The sequence below is a fragment of the Syngnathus scovelli genome, chromosome 9, assembly GCF_024217435.2.
Source record: "Syngnathus scovelli strain Florida chromosome 9, RoL_Ssco_1.2, whole genome shotgun sequence".
Classification (NCBI taxonomy): Eukaryota; Metazoa; Chordata; class Actinopteri; order Syngnathiformes; family Syngnathidae; genus Syngnathus; species Syngnathus scovelli.
This window is the reverse complement of record NC_090855.1, coordinates 3,989,119-4,013,197: the sequence shown is the minus strand read 5'-3', so window position 1 is coordinate 4,013,197 and position 24,079 is coordinate 3,989,119. Positions and strand designations below refer to the sequence as shown.

Sequence of the window (24,079 nt, the reverse complement as noted above, 5' to 3'; positions counted from 1 at the left end):
TGGAGAGCACTTATGAAGATCACCCCTGTCATCGGCCATTGTCGGGGGCATTGAGCGTGACAAAAATGTTGGTAATTACTCTGGTTATGTCACAATGAAGACACTAACTGTGGACCTCAAAAGTAGACTCCTCACTCCTGACCTCACTAAATGACTTTATAGCTGAGATGAAAAATGCAAATGCATATGAGAAGCTGGACAAAATATATTTCATGTATATTCAATAATCAAAAGCTCTATATATTAGATTATGAATAAATAAACGCAACATTTGTCTTTAAGATTTTCAATAATAAATATGATGAATTTAAAGCTTATATGCAAACAAAAGGTTTATTTCCCTCACAAATGTATCATTTTAAAAAGCACATTTAAGCTTTATAGGCCAAAACAAGAAGTCATAAGCCCATAGTGACCATACCATATTAATATGTCTCTTAAATATCTTAAATTTAAGATTTAATGAAGTACCACATAGTGGTGAAGACGCAAGGGCCATAAAAAAATAATCTGCTATGTTCAATATGGTTGTCAATAATGTCAATGTACTAAACAGTGGAACATCTCATTAGATTGCGCAATTGGTCATCAAATATATTGCTTCAATATTGCAGATTCAGACATATTTTGCACTTAAAATATTTGGCATTTTATTTTTCAATTCTCATGTTCATGTAATATTATTTAATAACTGATCATGCTAAATTTAATCCATTTTGTTTAATATATTATATATACATTTTATTATTCTTATTATTAATATTATTATTATTATTTGCTAATTGGCATCTTATTTGGTGCTTTACTCCATTTACCTCGTACGCATTGGGGATGTTGACGGTCTCTCCATGCTCGGCCACGTATCCGATGATGCCCTTTCCCCATGGCACCTGCACCTCGCTGGAGTTGAGGGTGCAGGAGGAGGGTCTGACCGTGGTGCCCGAGTGCACGTCAAACACTTTGGACACCAGCGTCCTCTTGTGCGGGGGTCCCTCCACGAGGAAGAGGGAGCACCTGTCAGCGTCCACCAGGATGCACGCGTTGATCAGGATCTTGTAGCTCAGGTTGGTCAGGTCCAAGTCGTTGGAGATGTCTTTGACCAGTTCCAAGAAGAACTCCCTCTCGTTGGTCTCCCTGAGGCGACACTTGTGGTCGGTGGCGGTGGACGCGTACTGTGGCACGCTGACTCTGGATTCCAGAAGAGCGCTGAGGATGTGCGCCGTGGTAGGAGGCAGCGAGCTGGCTTTACGCAGAAGCGCGCGACGCCTCATGCTGGATTGCGGGTCTTGCTGGCTGAAGCTGGCGTGCTCATCGTAGGTCCTGTGCGCCGTGGTGGCTTTGGACCGGGCGAAGTTGCGCCGAAGCTCCATGTGAGACGACCTGCGCCGCAGAGCGTCCGGATTGGCCGGCCACAGAGAAGGCTCCCTGGCCGGGGCGCCTCCGCGTCTCTCATCGGCCGTGGTCACTTTAGGAGCCTGGTGCTCCCTCAGCCACCTGCTGATGTGTTCACACTTGGCTTTTCTGACCAGATACTCCTCGAAGAGTTCCGGGTGGCCGTCTAAAAACGCCTCCACGTCAGAGTAGTCCGAAGTCATCACGCTGGGCTAGATGTTGCGAGGAGGAAACGGCGCGCTCGCTCGAGTGCAGGAACATGAGTGAAGCTGCACGGTGCGCTGAGGCTGCGCTGTCCTTCTAACATGAATCCATTCATTACCCATGTGAACGCCATCTTCTGAGCAACACAGTGGGAGGGGAGCGGAGAGCAGCTACAGGTGGAGTGGACTTGATGCATAGCGGGTGCAGAACATCACATATGACACAAGTCACCTCCAACTACTGAATGGACGTGCTGGCAATAAAGCCACTTCATTTATTCACTTTTGTTAAATATATATATACAAGCATGAAAGAGAACGTCTCATTTTTCCAGCAAGATGAAGAACCAGGAAGTAAGGGACATTTCGTCACTTATGTCTGTTAATTGGTTGTTGTCAATTATGCTCATTACCGCCGCCTGCAGGACAGGGATAGAAACGTTTTAATGTTTTTTTTAACTAAATGGGACTGAATAGGTTATGGTCGTGATCTATTCCTTTAGATACTGTTGCTTCAAGACGAGAGGAAAAAAAAAGCAAGATGTAAACAACCAACTGCATTTTAGTAAAACGTCAGCAGGGGTCACTCTCTATAACACTTGACTTTTAGTTTAAAATTGTACATTTAAATCTTTAATCCAGGTTTAGTAAAAACGCTGAAATCTTCTTCTCAAATTAATGAATAAAATTATTAATACAACCTCAATGCTGCCTCGCTGCTGCACAGTATTATATTTGATGATGCAAATATGTTGCAATCATTCCCTTGGGTTCACATTAATCATGACCATTGTTACACATCAAAAACACTACAGGCCGCTCTCGACATTTCCTGTCGGATCCACTCTACTCATCTTTTGATCTAGGCTTGCATAATTTTACAGTTCTGAGTTTGGTCGTTGGAATCTGTGGCCTTCCTGTGTGGAGTTTGCATGTTCCCCCCTTGCTGAGTGTGAATGGAATAAGACCCCGCAGCTTTCCTAATGAGGACTTGACGCTTGGATAGGAAGATTTCCTCAGTATTATAAAACCACTGCAATATTTGATTCAGTCCAATGGCATATTTTTCTATTGAACCCAAATCTCTCTAATTGTTTACCGGCCTGCTGGACGTTTGTATTTTACGGAGACTTTCAAGCGCATCTCATGGGAATCCCAATTAAAAAGCGCAATGCGGCAGATTGTTGTGGTACATCGCAGCTGAGTCAAGGGAGGGAAAGCTTTGTGCATTGTATAATGTCCAAGGCGGAGGGCAACGTATGCATTCATCTTTGAACAAGATGTAATGGAATGCTAATGTGATCCATCATTTAACTGCATGCTTGCTATTGACTGCCACTTTTCAACTTTCTGTTATGCATGAGAATATGAGCAACTTGCATTTGGCTGGCAGCCAGAACGGTTTGTGAATCTTTTCGCGGTGAAAAAAAAAAAATCTCCTCTGTTTAATCATCTCGTCGGATTTTTTTTTGCAGCCAGATGGAGTCCTCCTCAATAAACAACAACCTCACGTTGCATACGGAAGCAAAAATAAATAAAATTAATCGAATCCAATAATTCCCGTTTTCCAAACTGTGAGTCACGATGACATCAGTGATGTCATAAAGAAAAATGATGCGTAAACAGCTGTAAGTTAAACAGTTTGAATCATTTTAAGTAACACAGTCTGAATCATTATTGGCTATAAAATAAACACGACACACGAGGGGTAATAATATGTTATTCCGTAGCATTGCAAAACTCACTGATGTAAATCTAGCGTGAGTAATTGAGACGATCCCTCGTCAAAATGTGTTGGCGGCTGAGCCCATCTTGAACACTAAATGATTTCCAAACAGGGAGAAAGCACAAAGTCTGTCAACATCCCTATGCATCCCACATCCCCCACTTTGAATTGTTCCCATTCTTCCGATTGTGAAGCGGTCATCGGGCAGGAGTTCAGCGAGGCCTCTTTTATCAGCCCCCCAACAAGCCCGACGGTCACTGCAGTCGGCGAAACAAAAGGTACCGAGGCTTGCTAGCGCGTGGCTAACATGAGGTGACGCTAGTAACTTTCTGCTGTTACCTCATTCAGATGCAACATACAGGCATGAGAATGAGACAAAAACGTTGGCAAAGACACCCAAGTTGACAGGAGACTTTAACTTCTCGGATGTAAAAAATGTATATTTCTACAAAACTCAATCCTCCATATCTCCATTTTTGACTTTTTCCCCCTCAATCATTCTTGTTTTCAGCGTCCGAAACCTACGAGGGGAGTACGGAATGCCACGAGAGCAGTCGTACCCAAGCCCAAAATCCACGAGGAGGCTTCCGAACGGACAAGTGGCATGTTGAGGACTGTGGATAGGATGCATTGGATCACCACTTATCAGATGCACTACAGAGGTAAATGCACTTTCATGGTTCTTGTAAGAAGGTGACGGAATGCTGCATTTTGGTCTTGGGCCTCATTTTTTTTTATTCGATTTAATTTAGTTTACGATTTGAGTCACTGGGACTTACCTGGTTGTCAAAATGCTGCTGCCTGTTTGTTTTTTTTATCATTTTTTTTTTCTTTTGCTGACTGAATGACATTCCATCCACTGGCAGAGCTAGCGGGAGTGCCGCTGGGGCACTGCACCCCCCTGAAATATGCTTTTTGCTTGGACCTCTCAACTCTCCCAGGTGCCACAGCAAAAAATGTTAATTGGTATTGTTTTACAACTAAAACGTCATTCAAATCCTTCTTGAGGATTTTTACCTAACAATTAAATCCTCTCATTGTTTTTATTTTAATTTATATATTTTTTTATCATATGAAAATATATATATATATATTCTTTTTTAATTTATTTATATAAGTATATCAACATTTAACATATATATTTAATTATATATATATATATATATTTTTTTTTTAATTGTTATTTATTTTACATTTTTAATTGTATTTTTTATTGCTTTAATACTCACATATTTGTGGTGCAAAGCGTAACTGATGTCACTACTGGATCCTCTTTGGTTGACACTGACAGCAGCGCTACTGCAAAAGTTTTTAGTCACAATCTGGGTCACTGAAAAATAGGTTGATCATTTAAAATGGTTTTCATCTCACTTTCACCTTTTCTTCCACTCCGCTGAGATGTGTCCGCTTCATTTTCTCTGCAATGCGCCAACCATTTTGTATTTCTTAACGCTACCCTCTTTTTGAATCACAAAGTAAGGAGATTGGATACACTGATGAATTTTCAAGCGTGTGAATTAAACTGAAACTCTGCGAGAAATCTCGGGGCCACAATTGACAGTTTGAGTGAATATCTATCTCTGATGTACCATCACAACCACGTTTCATTGTGAGTCCAGTACTCTTTTGATGAGCCACATTGTTCATCTTGCTTTTTACATAAAGGCTTGCAGAACGCTTGCGAAACTGATGACTTCAGGGGAAATTCGTGCCAGCCCAATGGGAGGACTATCGAGGTGAGAAAATACACAATTAAGTCAACACACCAGCATTCCACTATTCCTTAATGAGAGGCCTTTCCTCCAGAGAGAACGCTCTGTTTACGTCCTGGTTCCCTCCAAGCTGAGACCGAGACGAAGAAACATGAAGAGCTCTTTTACCGACATGTTTTTACCGACTATGAACCAAGGCGCTACTTTAGCTAGGAGGCAACGTAGCCCTCAGTTATGCAGTCAATGCAATAAAGCAACGGTTACACGTTCCTCAAACACCGGCGGCAGCGGCGGAACAGACGCCGGTCAGTCCAATCAAGCCGAGCGCAAGGAAAGAACAAAAGTGCAGTTTGACGAAAAGCTTCCCGCGTTGACAATCGAGTTAGAGGCCCAACGCAATCTTTCACGTTACCGCGTGCTACCCGGCATCTCACCTATGGGAAGAACTGTTGGAATTAGGCCAGGTGCAGGCAATGGCCTCTTGGGTATATTCGAGGTTAAAATTCCAGCACAACTTCAACGGCTCCATCAGGCATACTGCTCTGAACTTGGAAGACAACGCGTTGAAGAAACACGACATCTACGGCGTCAACCCAAACATTGACCGATAAACTCGTCGATCAGCTATTAGCAGCCTGTTATGGTGGTCAAAATGTATTGCATTTGAGATATGTTAATTTAAAATTGGATAAAGTAAAAGGCAAACATTCAGACAAGAAAAAAGCCTTAAACTGCTGAAGTTCTGCATAAAGGTGCTTTGTGACTTCAAGTCCTTGAGGCCTAACCCTCAGCTTAAAATTTTCATTTTTATGTTTTCATTTCATTGTTCATTCATTTATGCTTTCAGAATAAAATGACTTTCTGATTTTAAAAAAACATGGACCAACCGTTGCTCTTCTTCGACTTTTTACTGCTCCTTCGCTGACTGGAACTCGGTGATGAGCGAGATCACGTTGGTTCATTTCTTTTAATGCTTGCGCTTTCTTTCACAAGACTTTTATGCATTTATTTTTATTGGTCGTAATAAAACAGTTCAGAGACTGATGATAACCTGCAATAAATTTTAGGTTGCTTTGCCTCCTCTGTGTGTCAGTGGACATAAATTTAAATAGTTTGACCTGACAATGCAAATTACAGGACTAAATACATTTGCAGCCCTGTGAAAAATGATTATGGTTGCATTTATTTGCAGCCAAATATTCAAAATATAAGCACCACTATATACACAATATAAATGTAAATATACTTTATAATGTATGTATATAGGGCGTCCATAACAGTCTTTTACAATATAAAAAATGTAATACGGAAGCAACTAAAAAGTTTTTAAAAAATCTATTTTGACAAAGTGAGGAGTAGAACGTACATTTATCAGTTCAAATCCATGGCGTAAAAATCAAAATTCTCAGTTAAATTACAAATACCAGTAAAATCTTCGAACGTACCAAAATATTTGTACTATAACATGAATTGATTTTTTGTTTTTAATGGAGTTCACTTTTTAAAAATTTAGACTTTCCAATTTAATCTGAATTGACTAAAATAAAATTTTCAAACTAATCTATAACGATTTGAGGGCATTTTAAGCACAAAAGTGCAATTCCAAGGTTTAGTCAGAAGGGGGCAGTATAACTTCATTAGTCCCACTATTGTTTTTGGGTCGTTTTGATTTTTAAACCATGTTATAAAGAATCCTCCGTAGTGTTATTTGTTCTCAGATAAAAAATGATTTCTCTAATTTTAATTTCTTTTCTTTACAGGAGATGAACGAAAGGAACGTATTAGTAACCTTTACCAGAAATTACATTTTTGGGTGTCCCCGACATACGTCATAAAACCACAACGGGGGAGAGAATACAAGCCACGCCCTTTAAAGTTTCGTCGGCTTCATTCTTTACTCCTATTGGCTCTTATCTGGATCAACTACCAGGTCTCCGCCTTCTGCATGCCGCGGTGAACAAATGTTATTTTTTTCCCCTGCATGAGTGGAAGCTATGCTGGTGAGCGTGTCACGAACCAGAAGGGAGTCTGCTTGATTCAATATCTTCTTGTCATTTTTGCTGCCTCTTTTTTTTTTCGTGCCACCATCTTCACCAGTACATCTATAACTCCCATCACGGTGAGTTGTGCTCCCTTCACGTTCTTCGCAATTGCTGTTATTTCAAGGCCGTATTAAGTTGATTTTGACTTTTCGTGTTTAAATGTTTTGAACTCACAAGATTAACCCTCGTTAAAATGCACCCATGTAAAAGATATAATTAATGTCACGTTAAGAAAATGACAGCCATTTTTCATACATGCTGAGATATGCAGCTCAGTATTCACACCCACTGCTGCAGTCAAAACACAAATATCATTTCTTTAGTCACTTTCTCCATGTTAGTCATGAGCAAACACCCACGTATTTCTTTATAACTGTGACTCGCACAACTTTTGAGGTCAGAGTGACTGGCTGACGTTCATTTACTGGAATTTCACGACTAACGCAGCATTCTTCGGGTGCACAGAGGCGCCTTTCAGGTAAAGGGAGGAGCGCTAGGGGGGCTTACTGTGTGCTCCTTATTGATGGGAATTTGAAGACGGAAGTCAGATGTAATGATGCAAAGCTGTTTTTCCTCATGATTGAAAACCTTGATGGATGCCTGCTAGATTAATTACTTTTTGTCAGCTTCACAGTTTTGAGCCTGATTGGGGAGTTTGCATGTTCTTGCTTGTGTGTTTTCTACCATGTTCCCAAAACGTTAAATTAATTGAAGACTGAATTCTGTTCTTACGTGTGAAGGAGTGTGAATGGCTGGTGACAAGTCTAGAGTCATCTGGGATAGGAACACTGCCGCAGCTAGAGGGGGGGCCATGGGGGGCACTGGCCCACCTGAAATATGCTTGCCCCCATGGTGTTAGGGAAGATAATAGATTTTTCCATATTTTCCCACGTTTGCCATGGGAAACACTTTAAGAATGTTAATCAGGATTTTCTGAAGATTCTTCGTGTATTTAAAAGTAGGATGAATCAACACAGCACAGGATTGGAGATTAACGCCAAAGTTTTAAATTTTTATTTCCTCTAAAGCAATCAATCCCAGAAGAGAGGATTAGCGGCTGTTAAAGCCAAAGATGCGCTGTTGCCAATTTTGGTGTTCTCCATCATTAACACTCTTCACTGGCCCTTCGACAGGGCGTGATTAGTTTGCCAAGAAAAAGACGTTCACGTTAATACTGTTGCACATATATCTATTCCGTGACAGCTCAGTGGAGTAGAGGTTAGCACGTGTGCCTCGTAGTTCTGAGGTTCCGGGTTCTCGTCTTGACTCTGTCCTTGCTGGACATTATTCAACTTTAATTAAAACATTTTTATAGGTATTTTAAAAAGCTGCCAGGACAGCTTTGTGTTAACCAGGGTGCTGTGAAGAGAAATTGTATACTATCTTAGAGTCTATTATCATAGCTAGAAAAGCTCCATATAAAACCAATTTATTTATTCTAATTTTTAGTAGTTGTTGTTGTCGGGTGTGGGAGCTGTTCAATCATTTTGATTATGGTGTTACAGACCAAGTCAAATGTTATTTTTCACAAATGCCTACTTTGGACACTCCTGCGAAAAATAGTGCATGGACCTGAATGTGGGCTTGAATGATTGTCTGTATGTGCTTTGCAATCAGGCATGATTAGAAGTCAACTGAGGAAGACTCCAGCTCACCCTGATGAGGACAAATGAATGGATGTTCTAATTTGGTCCAGGATGACACATCTTTAATTACCGATCACTGGAAATCTTTAATTAACACTGCTTTAGGCCAGGGGTGAGCAACTGGCGGCCTTCGGGCTGCATGTGGTCCCGACGACACTCTCGGACTGGCCCCACCCACATCTGATGCACAAACAACCTTGAGTGCTCTATCACCATTTAACCAATTTAGGGGTTCAGTACCTCGTATGTGCTCAAGGACCAAATCTCCACGGCAACCAAATTCATTTGTGGCTCTGCAAGCTTAAGCGAAAGAATGGCTCGAGGTTGTAACGATTCTCATAACACGGGAGACTGAGCGTAAAAAAAAATAACTCTACAGGTGTTTTGCTTTTCTGTGGTTAATGGAGGTTTCATTCGCATTATGAAGGCTACAGAACAGGAAATGGAACTTGTTGTCGTGCGGTACGTGCATCTCGACCTTGGTTGTTTCCGTTAATGAGGGTGATTTAAAAAGAAAAGAATAGTTTTCTTTCCGTTTGTACTTCAGCAACAGCAGTGTTTATGTTGACATGATCGACCATCTGTTGAGTAGACAATCCGTGCCCGAAGATGTTTGAAATGTACTTTTTGGCACTAGCAGTGTATTCTGAGTGATGGATTTGTAGATGCCACGCTTCATTTCCCTCAAGTTTTCCAATTCGAGCGATTTATCCACTGGGCATAGTGCCAATACAAAGCTTCCTTCTTTAATGCGTAGCCACTCTTAGCAATCTGCCAGTGTCTATTTTATTTTGGGGGGGGGCACAAATTTGTTGACCCCCCCGCCGCCCTTGCAGCTGTTACTATTTCAACAACATCCAAACAGATAAACATTACGACTCGTGTTTAGGTTTGTCGTGATGGATTTTTCTCGCCTAAGCTTCAATTAGAGGCCCTTAATGGCGTCATTTGTCAGCGAGCGTACCAACCTAAAGAGGCAATATTACTTGTGTGCAAGGTACAACGATGATCTCAGATGAACATGTTTCAAAGTCCAGACATTTTGACAACTTTGATTTGTAATTTTTTTTCTTTCTAACCAGAACCTGGAAAATATGACCTTCGGGAGAGTCCCTTAACCGTGTTTGGTGGTGAGCAAATGTGCGTCAGGCCAGGTGCATGTGACTCACACCTCCTCGGGAGCTGTTAAACATAGGCCTCATTAGATGTCACCTTCTTCAGGTCGTTACACACAGCAGTCATGTGACTATGGCGTTTCAAACCTATCGTGCTATGTATTTTTTTTTTTTATAAATTAGGTCATTATTATATAAAGAAGTCAAGAAAAGATCATCTGTTGGGATCTCATGCATACGCAGGTGTTCCCTCTTTATGGGTCACACTGCATGAATAATTTACGAGGCTTTATGAGTAAACAGGTAAATGTTTGTTTTTTGAAAATGCAATTGCATTTGTTCAGTGACATGTCTAAAGTGATGCCAAAAAAAAATTACATTTGTCACGAGCATCCGTAAAAGTTTTATGATTTATTTTATTTTTTGTTATTTTTTTCCTACGTGACTTTCTCAGTCAGCTCATTATAATGACATGCTGGAATTTTTTTTGAATATCAGCTTGCTCTGCCAGTCTGCAGCCTCCTCCAGGCACCAGAGGCAGAAGGAAGCTCAAACACACTCCAGCAGAAACTCAACATGAATTTTTAACAGGCTGCACTTTTAGATCTTTTTAATGGAAAAACAATTGCACATGCAAAAGGATTTGACAGAATATCCGAGTTTGGGTAACTGAATTATTCAAAGTGGTCAGCGTATTTAAGTGGCAGCTCTGATATGCTTGAATAACATACTGCTTCGTTTGACCCCATTTTTGCTTTTGAACTAATCTTATTTCTAGACTTATTTAATACTGGTTCACTTAATGCGAGCAGCTGGATTCAAAATAATATAGAGACATTTAAATTTAGAGTCACATATAACCTACAGTTTAGAATAACAATAATTGGGTAAGTCACATGTGGGTAGTTCTCAGAAAGTATGGTCCTGTCAAATGTACCAAAATGCTGACCCAATCTGATTCGAGATTAGGTTTGTTTCCTTCTGTGTCCCAAATACATTGCTGGAAATGACTTAGAGCATTGTCATTATACATTTTTTCCATTTTTCATTATATCACATTCAGCAACAGGAACTACCCAGTGGCCTTTCTTTTCTGGGTCAACACTTCTACTATATTAAATTGACAAAAGGCTAACGGCAAGCCCCGATTAGCGGGAAAGTGGAATCGTGTGGTCATCTCGCATTCAGCAATCAGCAGTTGATTATGCAGGTTGTTATTATTACGCCAAGCGAGCGCTTATGAGTTCAGCGTATTTACTGTATGTTCCGTACTGATTTTTTGTCAGCATGTGTTGAGCAGTTCTGACTCTCGGCTCAGTGTCTTAATGAGCCGCTGTTGAGCTATGAGGCTGTCACACTTCCCCACATGCTGAATATACTCTAGGCAGGGCGTGTGTGTGTGTGTGTGTGTGTAGTTGAGGATGTGGTTAATTAACAGGATGTCTGGCGGTTAAAGTGTTTGTGTGAATATTTGTGTTTGATATTTCCAACTACTATGAATGAAGCACATTGAGTTTAACGGTATAAAATGTCATTGTCACATTTTGAATTTTGTTTTTTGGACTCAAGCCTTCTCAGCTTTTGCCCATCGGGCCATAAGCAGCTCTGCGCAGGCGTTCCCATCTGTGTAGCTTTTTCTTCGAAGCGATTGTCAGGCATACTAAATAATGGACCCATCATGACAGGACATGAAAAAGGGCTTCTGGAATTTGAGCACAAGCTACGACAAAACGGTAATGACACCAAATGGGATGTGGTTAAGGCACAAAGAGCAGGTGGGCATGCAGGAATTGTATCCCACTTGGGGTTATAGTGGATTTATTGTCGTCATTAAAGCCTTTTTATTTTTTTGGGGTGTGCACAGCAGTAGGTCACACTTATTTGGAACGTGTTCCTATTTTGTGCCAATGTAGGCCAAAAAAAATGGTCTTTTCCTTCAGTTTTGACAAATGGAGCAACTGCATTGACACTGCAGGTCCTTTGGGACTTTTTAATTGCTGTCCATCCATCCGTTTTCTCAAGCGCTTAATCCTCACGAGGAGCATCGAGAAGTCCACATGCGTAAACATCACGCTGTCACGACACCTAAATAATAATTAATTATTAAACGATGACTTAGCATTTATTGTTGTTGGCCTGGCTTGACTTTTTCCCCCCCTATTGATTTAAAGGAGTGTAACTTCTATATTACTCGTCTGGCTTATGTCAGCAATTATTTAGCTTATTTAATAATGGACACACCTCTAATGTAGCATATTTAGTTATTTATTAATGCTTTAACTCTGCTTTACATAACTGGTGTTTTTCAATGTTTATTAACTTCACATTATACCATCCTAATTTCCGGCGCTCTTCGGAAAGCACGTTCAAGAAATAAATGAAACTTTCGGGGATTTTGTGAAATAGCTCATGAAAAGATGATTGCCCCAAGTGTTCTCCTTGTCAGAGAAAATGAGGACAACTCGTCAGACTTTGCAATTGCCCATGATTCCCTAACTATCATAATCCATAACACTTTATATCTAGAAAGTTACTACCTTTTGAATGCCAGCTCATTAAAGCTGTCGGGTTTTTTTGAGTAGTGCTTAAATTTAATGGGTGGGAGGGGGGGCAGTAGATAAACCAATGGTTCCTTCATACTTGATGGAGGAAATATGACACAAGAATGGGGAGAAGAGGAACTGAAATATGTTGTGTCATGAAAAAAAAACAAAAAAACATCATGATGACACCAGCATAATTGGCTTAATATGCCGTTGCTAACGGCCATGCAGTCTCTCTCTCTCTCTCTCTCTCTCTCTCTCTCTCTCTCTCTCTCTCTCTCTCTCTCTCTCTCTCTCTCTCTCTCTCTCTCTCTCTCTGTTTTAAATGCTATTATGACTGAATTCACTCCAGTAGCCATCAGTGCAAGAATTTTCCTGAAGACTATAACCTTTCCACTTAAGCTAGCCTTAGGCAAGGCTTGCAAGAGAAAAGTCGAGATCAATTAAGCAAAGGCTCGTTACTGGGCCTTATCCGGATAAATGGATGGATGGCCGACAGCACAACAAAGAAACTTAACAACAAGCTTTGTTGTTAAGAGAGATGACCCGCCTGAGATAATATATGTATTTATTAACATTTGAATATTTAAAGTTTGTAATAACACTACTTAATATCAGAAATGCTTTATTGTGATTGCGCCGCAGAGTGCAAGCAAATGGAACATACCCATCTGAGAAACTCCAAAACGAGATGAAGCCATTTGACGCCTAAAAGCCCGTTAGGCATGCCAGCAGGAGAGACCGGAAGGACAGACAAACATCTGCAATGTGAGGAGCAGAGTGGAAGAGAGAGCAGCTTTCAGCCTGTGTCAATCTCGTTAGCGCAGACATTAGCCCATCTCAACTGACATCATTCGCTCAGCAAGATTTGCCCAAAGGTCTCTATGAGGTCGTAAAGTCAGAGAGGTTGCTTGATGTCACGTGCTCTTTGTGATAAAGAGTCTGGTCGGTGCCGAACCGAGGCTAAGAACTGTAAATTTTGTGTCGTCAAAACTGGTAGGTGAAATCCACATAGCTTGAGAATATTTGTTTTTTGTCATTGTCATCCCTGACTAGAAGCTCTCGTTGAAGAAAGCCCTGAGCTGTCACCTTATGAAAGGCGGCCAAGTGGCCATGTTGCATGAGATGAAAGGGAGCCCCAATAGGCGACCATGTGACAGACCTCTGCGTCACGGCTGTCATCAATCCAGAGGGGATGAATAAATCAGAAGTGGAGGCGCTGCCGCGATGACCACATTGAATAAGCCCTGAAGGCCCGGTTTCAGATGACCACGCTTTTGTTTATCTGGCATCGGAGGCCGTGGCCATTAGCACAAAGCTGCTAACTGCTGCTTCAAAGAGGCTATTCAATCCAAAAATGTTCTTTAAAATATGTTGTATGTGGCCGCACTAGTCTAAACGCAGCATTCTGATTAATATTGCCTTTGCGGAATCGGAATTAAGTGGCAAAATTCACATGTTTTTATCCATCTCAGGCGGTGGCCATTTTGTCACGTGCTGTCGACTAAAAATGACATCACAGTTGCCACAACCAATCACAGCTCAGCTTCAGAAAAGTGGTGAGCTGTGATTTTAGGAACCACATTTTCAGTTTGCTGGCAGTTATATTTGAACAGTTGGTTACACATTTATTTCACCTTGTTTATTTTTGTAGACAATTATAGCGTATAAGATGCATATGCTAATCATAAATATATATTTACTGTGTAGTCATCAATGCCATTGCACATGCAGATGTACAGAATGTATAATCAGGCATATGTTTATACATCTCAGTCAGTACACACACTTTTCCAAGACTGCTTATGAACACACAATTAGAAGCAGAACTGAGATACACTCTCAGAGCTTCCAGCAAGCTATTTCAAATAACATTCATCATCATTCTTTAACATTGAAAGTCTGGCGCTCAGTAAGAGCCATCAGGACATATCAATTATTAAGAGCCTTGCTTTCATTTAAACTCAATTTTCATGACCAATCTTTTCTGTCAATTTCATTTTTGAAGCCAATCATCCTGTTATAAGCCATATTGGAAATAGAAAAACAAATCAGTCCACATAACCTAATGTATTTTTCAGTGAGACAAAGTTGAGAAGCTTTTAGCGGCCTTGACTATTAAAGTCATCTTTTTCCTTCCCCTCGTGACCTTTTGTCTGCTCTTTTGTTCTCACTAGACTAGAGCAATGTTGCTGGCACTTCAGTCCTAGTGTGCGGTGAGATGGGCTCGGAGGAGTGCACTTCAGTTATGTCGCAGAAGATCTCCTTGTCCCGTAGCAACAGCAGCTCCTCATCCAAACATGACAGTCGACAGGTAAAAACATCAATTTAAATTCTCATTTGCGTGAATTAATTAGCAAAAGGCTAATGGAGAGATGACACTGTTTCACAACAAGCCTAACTCAGAATCCTGCGTCTGTTCTACAGATACTACCTCCACAAGGGGGCGCAAATCTCAAATCCTAATGTGTGATGTCATACCATTACAAACCAATTCACAGCATTTTTTATTTATTTACATTGTACACTCATAGTTGTAATTTCTTCACATTTATGTGCATATAACTTCCAGTTTGTTTGCAAAACTTGAAGCTAAAAAAATGTGTAACATGGAATATTGTCTTGTCATGTACGTCACTGCTGACGCCTTCCGAATGTGTTTCGACCTTCGGAACAAGTGTCCAGACTGTCAGACAAGACAGTATGGCCAATGACTCACAGTGTCACTGTAGGGAATGTGATAAACCCTCAGATGGGACGAAAGAACCAACCCTTGTAATTTAATAATATTCCTCATTGCTTTTGAGGGTTTCTCTTAGATAGACCTGCCCCTGCAAATTACATTCTCTCTTTCTGATGACATTCATTATGAATTCTGCACACTGCAGCAATTTTTTTTTTTTAAAAGAAGTCTTCCCACAAAGCAAGTAAGCCTGGACATAATGTGTTGCTGATTTAGTGTCATGCATTTCATTTCCATCAAATGGTGTTTATTTAACCTGCAGGACAGCTGGGAAATTGTGGAAGGTCTGCGGGGAGGTTTTAGCAGTGTCTTGGAGCTGCAGAAACAGGAAGGCTATGTACTCAAGAAAAGAAAGTGGCCCCTAAAGGGCTGGCATAAGGTACACTGTGTCCTCTTTTAATTTTGTTTCCTCTTCAACGTCGGCGAGGCAATCGTGTCAGCCGTAGCTATCGTCGAGCTGAGGGAATTCATGCAAAAATGAACCTGTTGTGGGTCGCTGTTAGCATGGTGCTTCACATAGTTGACAGCAAGGGGAGCCAATTAAAAATCCCTCTTCGATTAATGGCTACTCAGTCCAGATAGTAGTCTTTATTTATTTATGTATTTATTTATTTATTTAGCTTGTATATTTATATATAAAATTCATATATATATTTTGCTGGTTAATCGGGCTGTAAATGTTTAGTATTGATGTTTTCGTGCCTACACCAGTCACACGTTCAATGTAGAAAAAACTGGATGGGGCAAATGTAGCTGTAATGATGATGGACACAGGTGGCAATCGCCTGAGATGTTGCTAGCTAATGGGGCTGTATCCATACTTGCTCAGTGTGTTTCTTCCTCCCCGTAGAGATACTTCTCCCTGGACAAGGGCATTCTGAAGTACGGCAAGTGCAGCGCTGATGTGAGTGCCTCCTGGCTACAAATGATGTGGCCTTGCCTCTTCTCTTCATGTGTTGCCTGCTCGACCGGCAACGAAGCAATTAATTTAAGATTGATTTTTAAATTTATGATCCAGTGTGTTCCTAGCAAAATATGTTGACTTGCAGATTGAGAAAGGGAAGCTTCATGGTTGCATTGATGTGGGGCTCTCCGTTATGGCCATTAAGAAGAAAGCCAAGTGCATCGATCTTGATGCTGAGGAGAACATCTATCACCTGAAGGTAAACTACGAATCTCGTCAACAAGCCACCCCCACCCCTCCCAGATGTAGAGGAAATCAAGTGCCATTCTTTCCCTCCTCGTAGGTTAACATGTATATTCTTAAAGGAGCATGAGGTGACCTTGTGTTGTTATTTGCATGTGACGAGACATTGTTTGCGCCCGTCACCTCCCTTTGTCCTTGTGCAGATCAAGTCACAGGAGCTGTTTGATGAATGGGTGTCCAAACTACGTCATCACCGGCTCTATCGGCAAAATGAGATTGCCATGTGTCCCAACGACAAGTCCTTCCACTTCGCCCACTACCCCTCCCCTGCGTCCTCTAGCTTTGCCGATAGCGCTCCTATTAGAAAGGTAATATATATTTTCTATGCTTAGGTTAAATTACATATTTGTGATGGGGCTGACTTTTTGTTTGTGTTTCTTTTTGCAGTGTGTGCCTATACGCAGGCAGTCTTCAGCTGGAGCTTTCCCTTTTAGCTGCAACAGTCAAGCCAAGGTAACAGCCTGGCTGCAGTCATCTGATGACATGGACAAGTGCTCCAAAGGTGAACCCGCATTGGCAAGCTTCATCGCGGCCCACCCCTTAAAAATATTTCTATCATATTATATCACAGTAAAAAAAAAAAAAAAAAAAAGTAAAAAAGCAAGTATCTCCCATTCCATAATATTATGTATCGCAAAATCTGCTAATACATTATTTTCTCCATATTAGACAGCAGGAATAATATAATATAAATTGCTGAGCACATTTTTTTCTGATGGTGCTTCTTTTGAAAGTAATGAAATTGGATGGACGGATGTTTCCAATTCACCTGTTATCGCGATTGAATTTATGATTTAGCAGCAACAGCGACCTCTCCTGGCACAAGTAGTAATCGCACCATTAAAGATTAATTTTCTTTAACAGGTCCTGGAATTTGTACAGCTTCATCTGTTGAATAATTTTCATGTCGGGGTACTAGAAAAGAGTTCATTTTAACAAATGTATTATTTATTTTTTTAGACTTGTCAGTTTGTGAGGCGTACCTACTTGAACTTAGCCACCTTCTTCAGAGCATGGAGGTCCTCCATCGTACTTATTCTGCACCCTCCATCCAGGCTCTTCAGGTGCTTTGCTTATCATTATGAAATACCAGTTTGTCTCTACAATTGAAGCTTAGCTCCATCTTAACAAACTTTGCTCCATTCTCCTGCTATATTTAGATCTTTTCAAATCTATTTTTATTTCAATTGTCCATGATGACAGCTCTTTAGTTAGATCCATCCACTGTGTGTCACTAGGCATCTACATTTGACAGCCCTAAAAAAGAAAAGAGGCTTCAGAGAAAATGGCGCACAAAAAACTACAACAAAGACATCAAAACAACTCTCCAGGTAGGCTGAAAACAAAAGCTTCACTTTTTAAAGTCTTTGCTTAGATCATTTTTTGTTCTGCTGCAGGTTCCCAGCTGCATCTCTGGTTCCATCCGCCTCCATTCCTCGAACCCCAACCTCTCCTCTGCGGCCTTGACCAATGACAAAGTCGACCAAGAGTCTCTGGATTCTCCTTTTGATGCGGCCAAGCTGCAGGAGGATTTCTGCCGGGTTGCCGCGAACCGTGAGTCCGGACTTGGATGCCGTCACATGCGGGAAAGGAGAGCCATAATTGCCGATATGCTTTTCCGCTTTTTTATTGGAACGCTCTTTCTGGCTGTTAAATCTTTTATCAAATATTTTCCCAAGCTGCTACTAAGTAAAAAGTTTCACACCCCTCTTACGGGAAATATTTTCGTAATTAGAAAAGTGCCCCCCTTTGGGTGCTATTATTCTTCTGTCAGAGTAGCACTCATGCTAACACTTTGTTGTTGTCTTCTAAATTGCAATGGCAGCGTGTTTTTTTTTTTTTCTCTCTCCCCCTCAGTGCACACCACCATGAAATCGGCTCTGAGTTCACTAGCGTCGGAGAGGGAGCGATTAAAACAATGTGCGGAGCAAGACACCTGTCCGCCAACCTCCCCACAAGTGGTCGGTTTGAAGAACGCGCTGACAACGGTACGTGGGCTCTGTTAGCGAGGCACTGGAGAATCCTTGAGGGCTTAGCCCACCCGACTCAGACTTGAGTCACCAGTGATCAGGCTTTGGTTTTTTTCCTCTCTCTTGCTTTCTAAAGTTAATATCGATTGTCACGCTGACACATCGCAACACATTTCTTTTGACAATAATAGTCTGCTAATGACTCAGTCTGCCTACGTGACCACACAGCGTGGCAATAATGGGACAATGATGTCTTCTGTCGTACATTGTATGTGGGCTTCCCGTCTATAATGACATTTTGCACATTGCGAAATTTTTATTATAATGTATGACAAAATGAATCGAACTGGAACGGCGCTCAGTAGAGCACTTCATGGATAATTACCTTCTGCTTGCAATTTTGTTATTAATGTTAATTTATTATTCCTAAAAAAATAATAATAATAAGGCATTACTACTGACATTAGAGCATACATGGTAGACCACTTTGTGTTTGTTCATCTGTTTGTCATTTGCTACTTCCTGTTTTATAGAAGATGATGCAACACTTGGTTCATTCAATTCATGTCATACCCAGTGGCGAGACAAATTAAATTCACTGCGTGCTTTCAGATGGAATTTCACAACCTTTATTGAGCCATGGCACATATTCTAAATGAGAAAAATGCCCCCTGATCATAACACTTTTTTTTTTTTCATTTTCAATTCCAATCCTAGCGGAGCCTGTGACATTTCTGGGCCGTGTTGACGTTTCACTTGACCATTGTGCAGTCGTCTTAAATTGAATCGGCGCAGAACTGAAGGCTTAGCTGATGTTTTATTTCTTGTTTGACCTCCAACTTGTTCTCAGACTTTTTAAATTAGATTATGGATCGCAGGTAATAAAATTGATTAAACATCATTGAATGATTATTTTACAGGCTTTAGCGCAGAATTCAGAACTGCGAGAGCGCCTCTGCAGGATTCATGCTGAATCTCACATCGTAGAACCCTCAATACTCAATCTCGCTGCCCCCATGCAGGTGGGTGCGTGGGAATGCACTGACTCCCATCCCCCCCCGCCACCAGCATGATGATTATTCAAATTATTACTTCCCTCCCACATCATGAATGAGCTGTCATTTCTTTCATTGTCATGCGCACGCGGCGGCCATGTTGCACTCCTTCCGCCCCCTTAATGACGATAAGACGTCATTAAAAAAAGAAGAGGAACACATTGCGGGTCACGGCGTTATGAATCATTTGCATGCGGCCATGTGTTGAGTGTGATCGCACGACGTGCTGCCACACGGAGGCTTTTGGCTCATCTGCTATTCTGATTTACTGTTCGCCAATCATGCTAATTTGCTGATTTTTCTTTCCTGCTGTTTTTATGCATAGAACTAAATAGAGATGAACAAAACTCCAGCGATAGCAGATGCACAGCCGGAAATTAAAAATATAAGTGCCATCATCAGTGGTTGTTCATTAGTGTTATCAAGCTTCTAATATTCATTTTCTGCACCCACCGTTGGGCCACTGTTTTTATATTCGACATGTGGATGTCGTATCTCTTAGAAACCAGAGGAGCATGCATCCGAATCCCGTTCTCTGGTGCATCAAGAGTCCAATGAAAGCAGAGCCGAGTCGCTGTCTGAGTTCTTTGACGCGCAGGAGGTTCTGTTGTCCAATAGTTCCTCTGAAAATGAGGTAAATTTAATGTTTTTATTCCTTTTATACAAATTAGGGACAATAAATGTCAAATATATATATATATATTAGATTTGCTGTGAAGATCCTCTCATATTTTACAATACTATGATGCAATCTGGTTTGCAATACTTTTTTAAAAATGTTTTTAAACTTATTTTGACAGTTAACTGTGACATGGGATGCTTTTTTAATTCAATTTAGTCATCTCTGTTTGTGCTGGAGGCTTATTGAAGCCTTTTTAATTTCACTGTCATGAAAGCTGCACTCTGGCTGTAATTCTTTTTTTTATTGTCATTTGGCTGGTCAGATAGCGACATGAGCGGAGGTGGTGCAAAAATGGAAGTTAATTACGTTCATCTAAAAATATCTAAGTGACGACATCACTAAATAATGTGACAGCAAGAAACCTGCCCTAACTTTTATCTCAGGTGCTCTTTGTATTTCTCTCATCACAATAGCTAAAGGTTTGCTTTCTTTTTTTTTCAGGTCTCAGAAGATGACTCGTACAACAGCGACGTTAGTGACAACAACTCCATGGACAACTTTAACAATGAGACTGAAGATGACAGACAAATTTCAGGTAACAAATCCTTACACATGCTCCAAAAATAGAACAAGAAGTTTATTTTTGGGTTTGGCCAGGTTCCGTCCTCTGCCGTCGTCGATCCCGCCTACCTTCACCCAGCCCCAGCAGCAGCGCCGTCAGCCTGTGGAACATCCTCAGGAACAACATCGGCAAAGACTTGTCCAAAGTGGCCATGCCGGTGCACCTCAACGAGCCGCTTAACACTCTGCAGAGGCTGTCTGAGGAGTTGGAGTACAGCGAGTTGCTCGATCAGGCCGCCGACACAAATGATCCTTTTGAACGCATGGTGAGAAATTTTGTTTTTTACCTTACTTTTGTTTAACACCTTATTTCAAGGGGAGGTCAATGCCCCTGCAGGCCCCCCTCTTGCACTGCCAGTGATCAAAGCTAGGCATCTACAAAACTGCATGTGATTTTTTTTTTTTGTGTGTGTGTGTGTGTGTCTAGGTGTTCATCGCTACATTTGTGATTTCGGGTTACGCATCCAGCTACTACAGAACTGGCGGGAAGCCTTTCAATCCCGTCCTGGGAGAAACTTATGAATGTGACCGGCCAGATAAAGGTTTCCAGTTCATTGCAGAGCAGGTGATGATTTAAACAAATGGTCAGCTTTGATTGTTTTTAAATGTGCTTGACATTTTTTTTGTTTTTGCACAATTTTCATCTCCATCGACAGGTCAGCCATCATCCACCAATCTCGGCTTGTCATGCAGAGTCTAAAAATTTTGTCTTCTGGCAAGGTGTGTTCAGCAGCATACATCTATCAATTAGATTATAAATGAAATAAAAAATCCAATTTATTTTGTAGACGTGAGGTGTAAGAACAAGTTTTGGGGGAAGTCAATGGAGATTGTTCCTGTAGGCAGCACCCACGTAACGCTGCCTGGGTGAGCTTTACGCACCAAAACACAACACTGACGCCACACAGCAATTTTTTTTTCATATTAGTTGTCATTGCTGCAGGTCCGGAGACCACTATGAGTGGAACAAGGTGACATCGTGCATTCACAACATCCTGAGCGGGCAGCGCTGGATCGAGCACTACGGCGAGATCTCCATCAGAAACTCCAACAGCGACGCCTGCCAATGCAAGATCACGTTTGTCAAAGTGAGTCAAGCTGAATTAAATTACAATAAAAATAAATAAAGGAAAATATTCTAATAGTATTTCCACCGGATGACACTAAGTATACAGTACACCATTTTCACTGTGCAGTAAATAATACATAAGCTATACCAACATAATTTTTTGTTGTCATTTGTGAAATGTTTTTGTTGGTCTGTTTCCAAATCCAGAGTGCTGAACCCTCAAATGCTTCTTATACAAATTAGATAGACTCAGATAAACTCGGACTTTTATCACTCAATGACCTTTGCTCACAGTTGGTGATCCTTACCTGAATGCAACGACATAACACATATGATGTTTTGGAGGTTTGATGTATGGAGGCTTTTCCTGAGCCGAGAAGGTTAATTACTTTAGCGGTTCTCATTTGAAAGGTCTCCTAAAGGGAGGGTGAGTCAAGGAAAAAGGGTGATTTATTCATCCTCACCTCCTGTTAAGTGCACCTGACGAAGTCATCAGACCAAAAGAACACATTACCATGAGCTCCTGAATGATGGAGTGTGATCCGCTGCTCCAAAATATTGGCCTTCACTTTGATAAATGCGCTTCTTTGCCACAGGCTAGATGGAACTCGAGTGGCAACGAGGTGGAAGGAACCATCACGGATCAGAAGGGGAACGTGATCCATCGGCTTTTCGGGAAGTGGCACGAAGCCGTTTATTGCGGGGACCCGCCCTCGGCCACGTGCATCTGGAGAGCAAGTATGTCTGTTTTGGTTTTATTCCTAATCATTCAATGCACGTTTGCTGAATATGATTTTTTATATCTGCAGATGTCATGCCAGTTGAGCACGAGCAGTACTACGGTTTCACTAAGTTTGCCGTTGAGCTGAATGAGATGGACGCTTCCCTGAAAGAGCTGCTGCCACCCACTGACACCAGATTACGTGTGGACCAAAGGTGAGAAACAAACGTGAGCTTTAATTGTATTTGTTAGTTCTTGTCTGACACAATTCTTTTTTTTTTGAGAAAGTATAATGAACAGAAGAAAATATATCAATTTTTAGATGCAAAAAAAAAAATTCTTCTAATCGACAGTATTTGACTGTGTGACTCTTTCATTGAACCCAGACGCTACTTCAATAAATGATTAGAAATAGTAACTGCTCTCGCCGCTTCTGTGCATATCTTAAGTTAATTTTAGCTCACATTTGTAACTTTTACAAGTGAGCAGTCAAAATGTAGGACATTCAAAAATAACACCGGGGGCTTTATCTCGTGGAAACAGAAAAATACAATTTAATTTCATACAATATGAATGACACACTGTGCAAAAAATAAATAAATCTGAGTTTAAAAAGTGCCATCTCAATACAGTTATATTTGAACAGATGTTTCTCCCTTATTTGCATGATAATGATGTGCAGACTGCTGGAGGAGGGGAAGGTCGAAGCTGCTGAGGAGCAAAAGCAAAGGATTGAACAGCTGCAGAGAGAAAGACGACGAGTCCTTGAGGAGAGCAATGCTGTACATCAACCAAAATTCTTCCGGTAAAATTCATCTCAAATAGTTTGCCTGGAAGCTTTACACATGTGAATATGAGCAGTTTTTATATCCTCGTGCAGAATTTATGAGATCCAATACAAGTGCATCTGTCTTGACAAAGATAACAACAGCCGCTTTTCTCTTCTCTCCATTCATAGGAAGTCAAAGGATGACTCGTGGGTGAGCAACAACACTTACTGGGAACTGAGAAGCGATCCCGGCTTTGCTCGCATAGATTTCCCGACGTTGTGGTGACCTGAACTGAAACCTAATTCAGAGGAAACATCCGCATTCAGCACCGACCGTCTTTTTTTATCGTTGCCTTAACAACAAGTGCTTATTTAAGTTGTGTAAACATGTTATGCACCCTGAGAATGTGGATCTGTATAGTTGGAGAAATGTGAAAAGGATGACGAGTCCACCTCATTACAAGCGCCGACTCATTTAGAAGGTACTAATTAACCGGTACGTCATTAAAAAAAAGTATTGAGAGGCATCTCATCTTGTCATTTAGACAATCTCTACCTCAGAGATACAGTAGCCTTGTTATGCCATTGATTAACATTAACATCAAGTATTTATTCTGCACATGCCTGATGCCTTATTGGTCATTAATTTTTATTTGTTTGTTTTAGATGTTTTAAAAAAAAAAAAAATGTATAGTTTGTAAGGTGCTCTGAAAATGAAACCAATCTGTACTGGAAGTTTGTTTTTATTTGACAACTGTGCTAATTATTTGTGACTGACTGTGTGAAATCTGTGAATGATGCAAACTGGAGAAGTTGTAGCAAATATCACACACTTATTCATTTGTTCACCTCATCCGATGCGCCTTTGGTGGTGATGCAGGCCAAGCTGTGCTGCGTCAGCTCAAATAAATGCTGCGATGCTG

The 24,079-nt window shown here is 40.9% G+C and overlaps 2 protein-coding genes across 10 annotated transcripts in view; one reads left to right on the top strand and one right to left on the bottom strand.

Annotated features, from left to right (window-relative positions):
• pde11al (phosphodiesterase 11a, like) overlaps positions 1 to 13,186 on the bottom strand; it is a 19,578-nt gene extending 6,392 nt beyond the window's left edge. The window contains exon 1 of one of the 2 annotated variants that reach the window (XM_049731900.1): positions 13,047 to 13,186. In XM_049731900.1, the coding sequence (XP_049587857.1) occupies positions 13,047 to 13,106 (60 nt within the window). In that variant the 5' untranslated portion in view covers positions 13,107 to 13,186. Of the gene's footprint in view, positions 1 to 815; positions 1,596 to 13,046 lie in introns of those variants that run through there. The other variant, XM_049731899.1, reaches the window with a different exon arrangement.
• On the top strand, positions 3,836 to 24,079 carry osbpl3b (oxysterol binding protein-like 3b). 8 transcript variants are annotated; one of them, XM_049731894.2, is made up of 26 exons: positions 3,836 to 3,983; positions 4,987 to 5,057; positions 6,794 to 6,963; positions 7,131 to 7,152; positions 14,557 to 14,693; positions 15,385 to 15,501; positions 15,973 to 16,026; positions 16,172 to 16,285; positions 16,473 to 16,637; positions 16,717 to 16,831; positions 17,290 to 17,393; positions 17,568 to 17,660; positions 17,727 to 17,883; positions 18,187 to 18,317; positions 19,220 to 19,321; positions 19,857 to 19,988; positions 20,478 to 20,571; positions 20,634 to 20,863; positions 21,025 to 21,162; positions 21,254 to 21,317; positions 21,386 to 21,464; positions 21,541 to 21,685; positions 22,263 to 22,404; positions 22,476 to 22,602; positions 23,070 to 23,192; positions 23,346 to 24,079. In XM_049731894.2, the coding sequence occupies exons 5-26, from the start codon at positions 14,601 to 14,603 to the stop codon at positions 23,440 to 23,442; spliced, it is 2,616 nt and encodes an 871-aa protein (XP_049587851.1). In that variant the 5' UTR covers positions 3,836 to 3,983; positions 4,987 to 5,057; positions 6,794 to 6,963; positions 7,131 to 7,152; positions 14,557 to 14,600; the 3' UTR covers positions 23,443 to 24,079. The 8 variants fall into 8 exon arrangements, with proteins under 8 accessions (XP_049587851.1, XP_049587849.1, XP_068507867.1 ...); XM_049731892.2 differs by having other exon boundaries at positions 6,794 to 6,986; positions 14,562 to 14,693; XM_068651766.1 differs by having other exon boundaries at positions 6,794 to 7,033.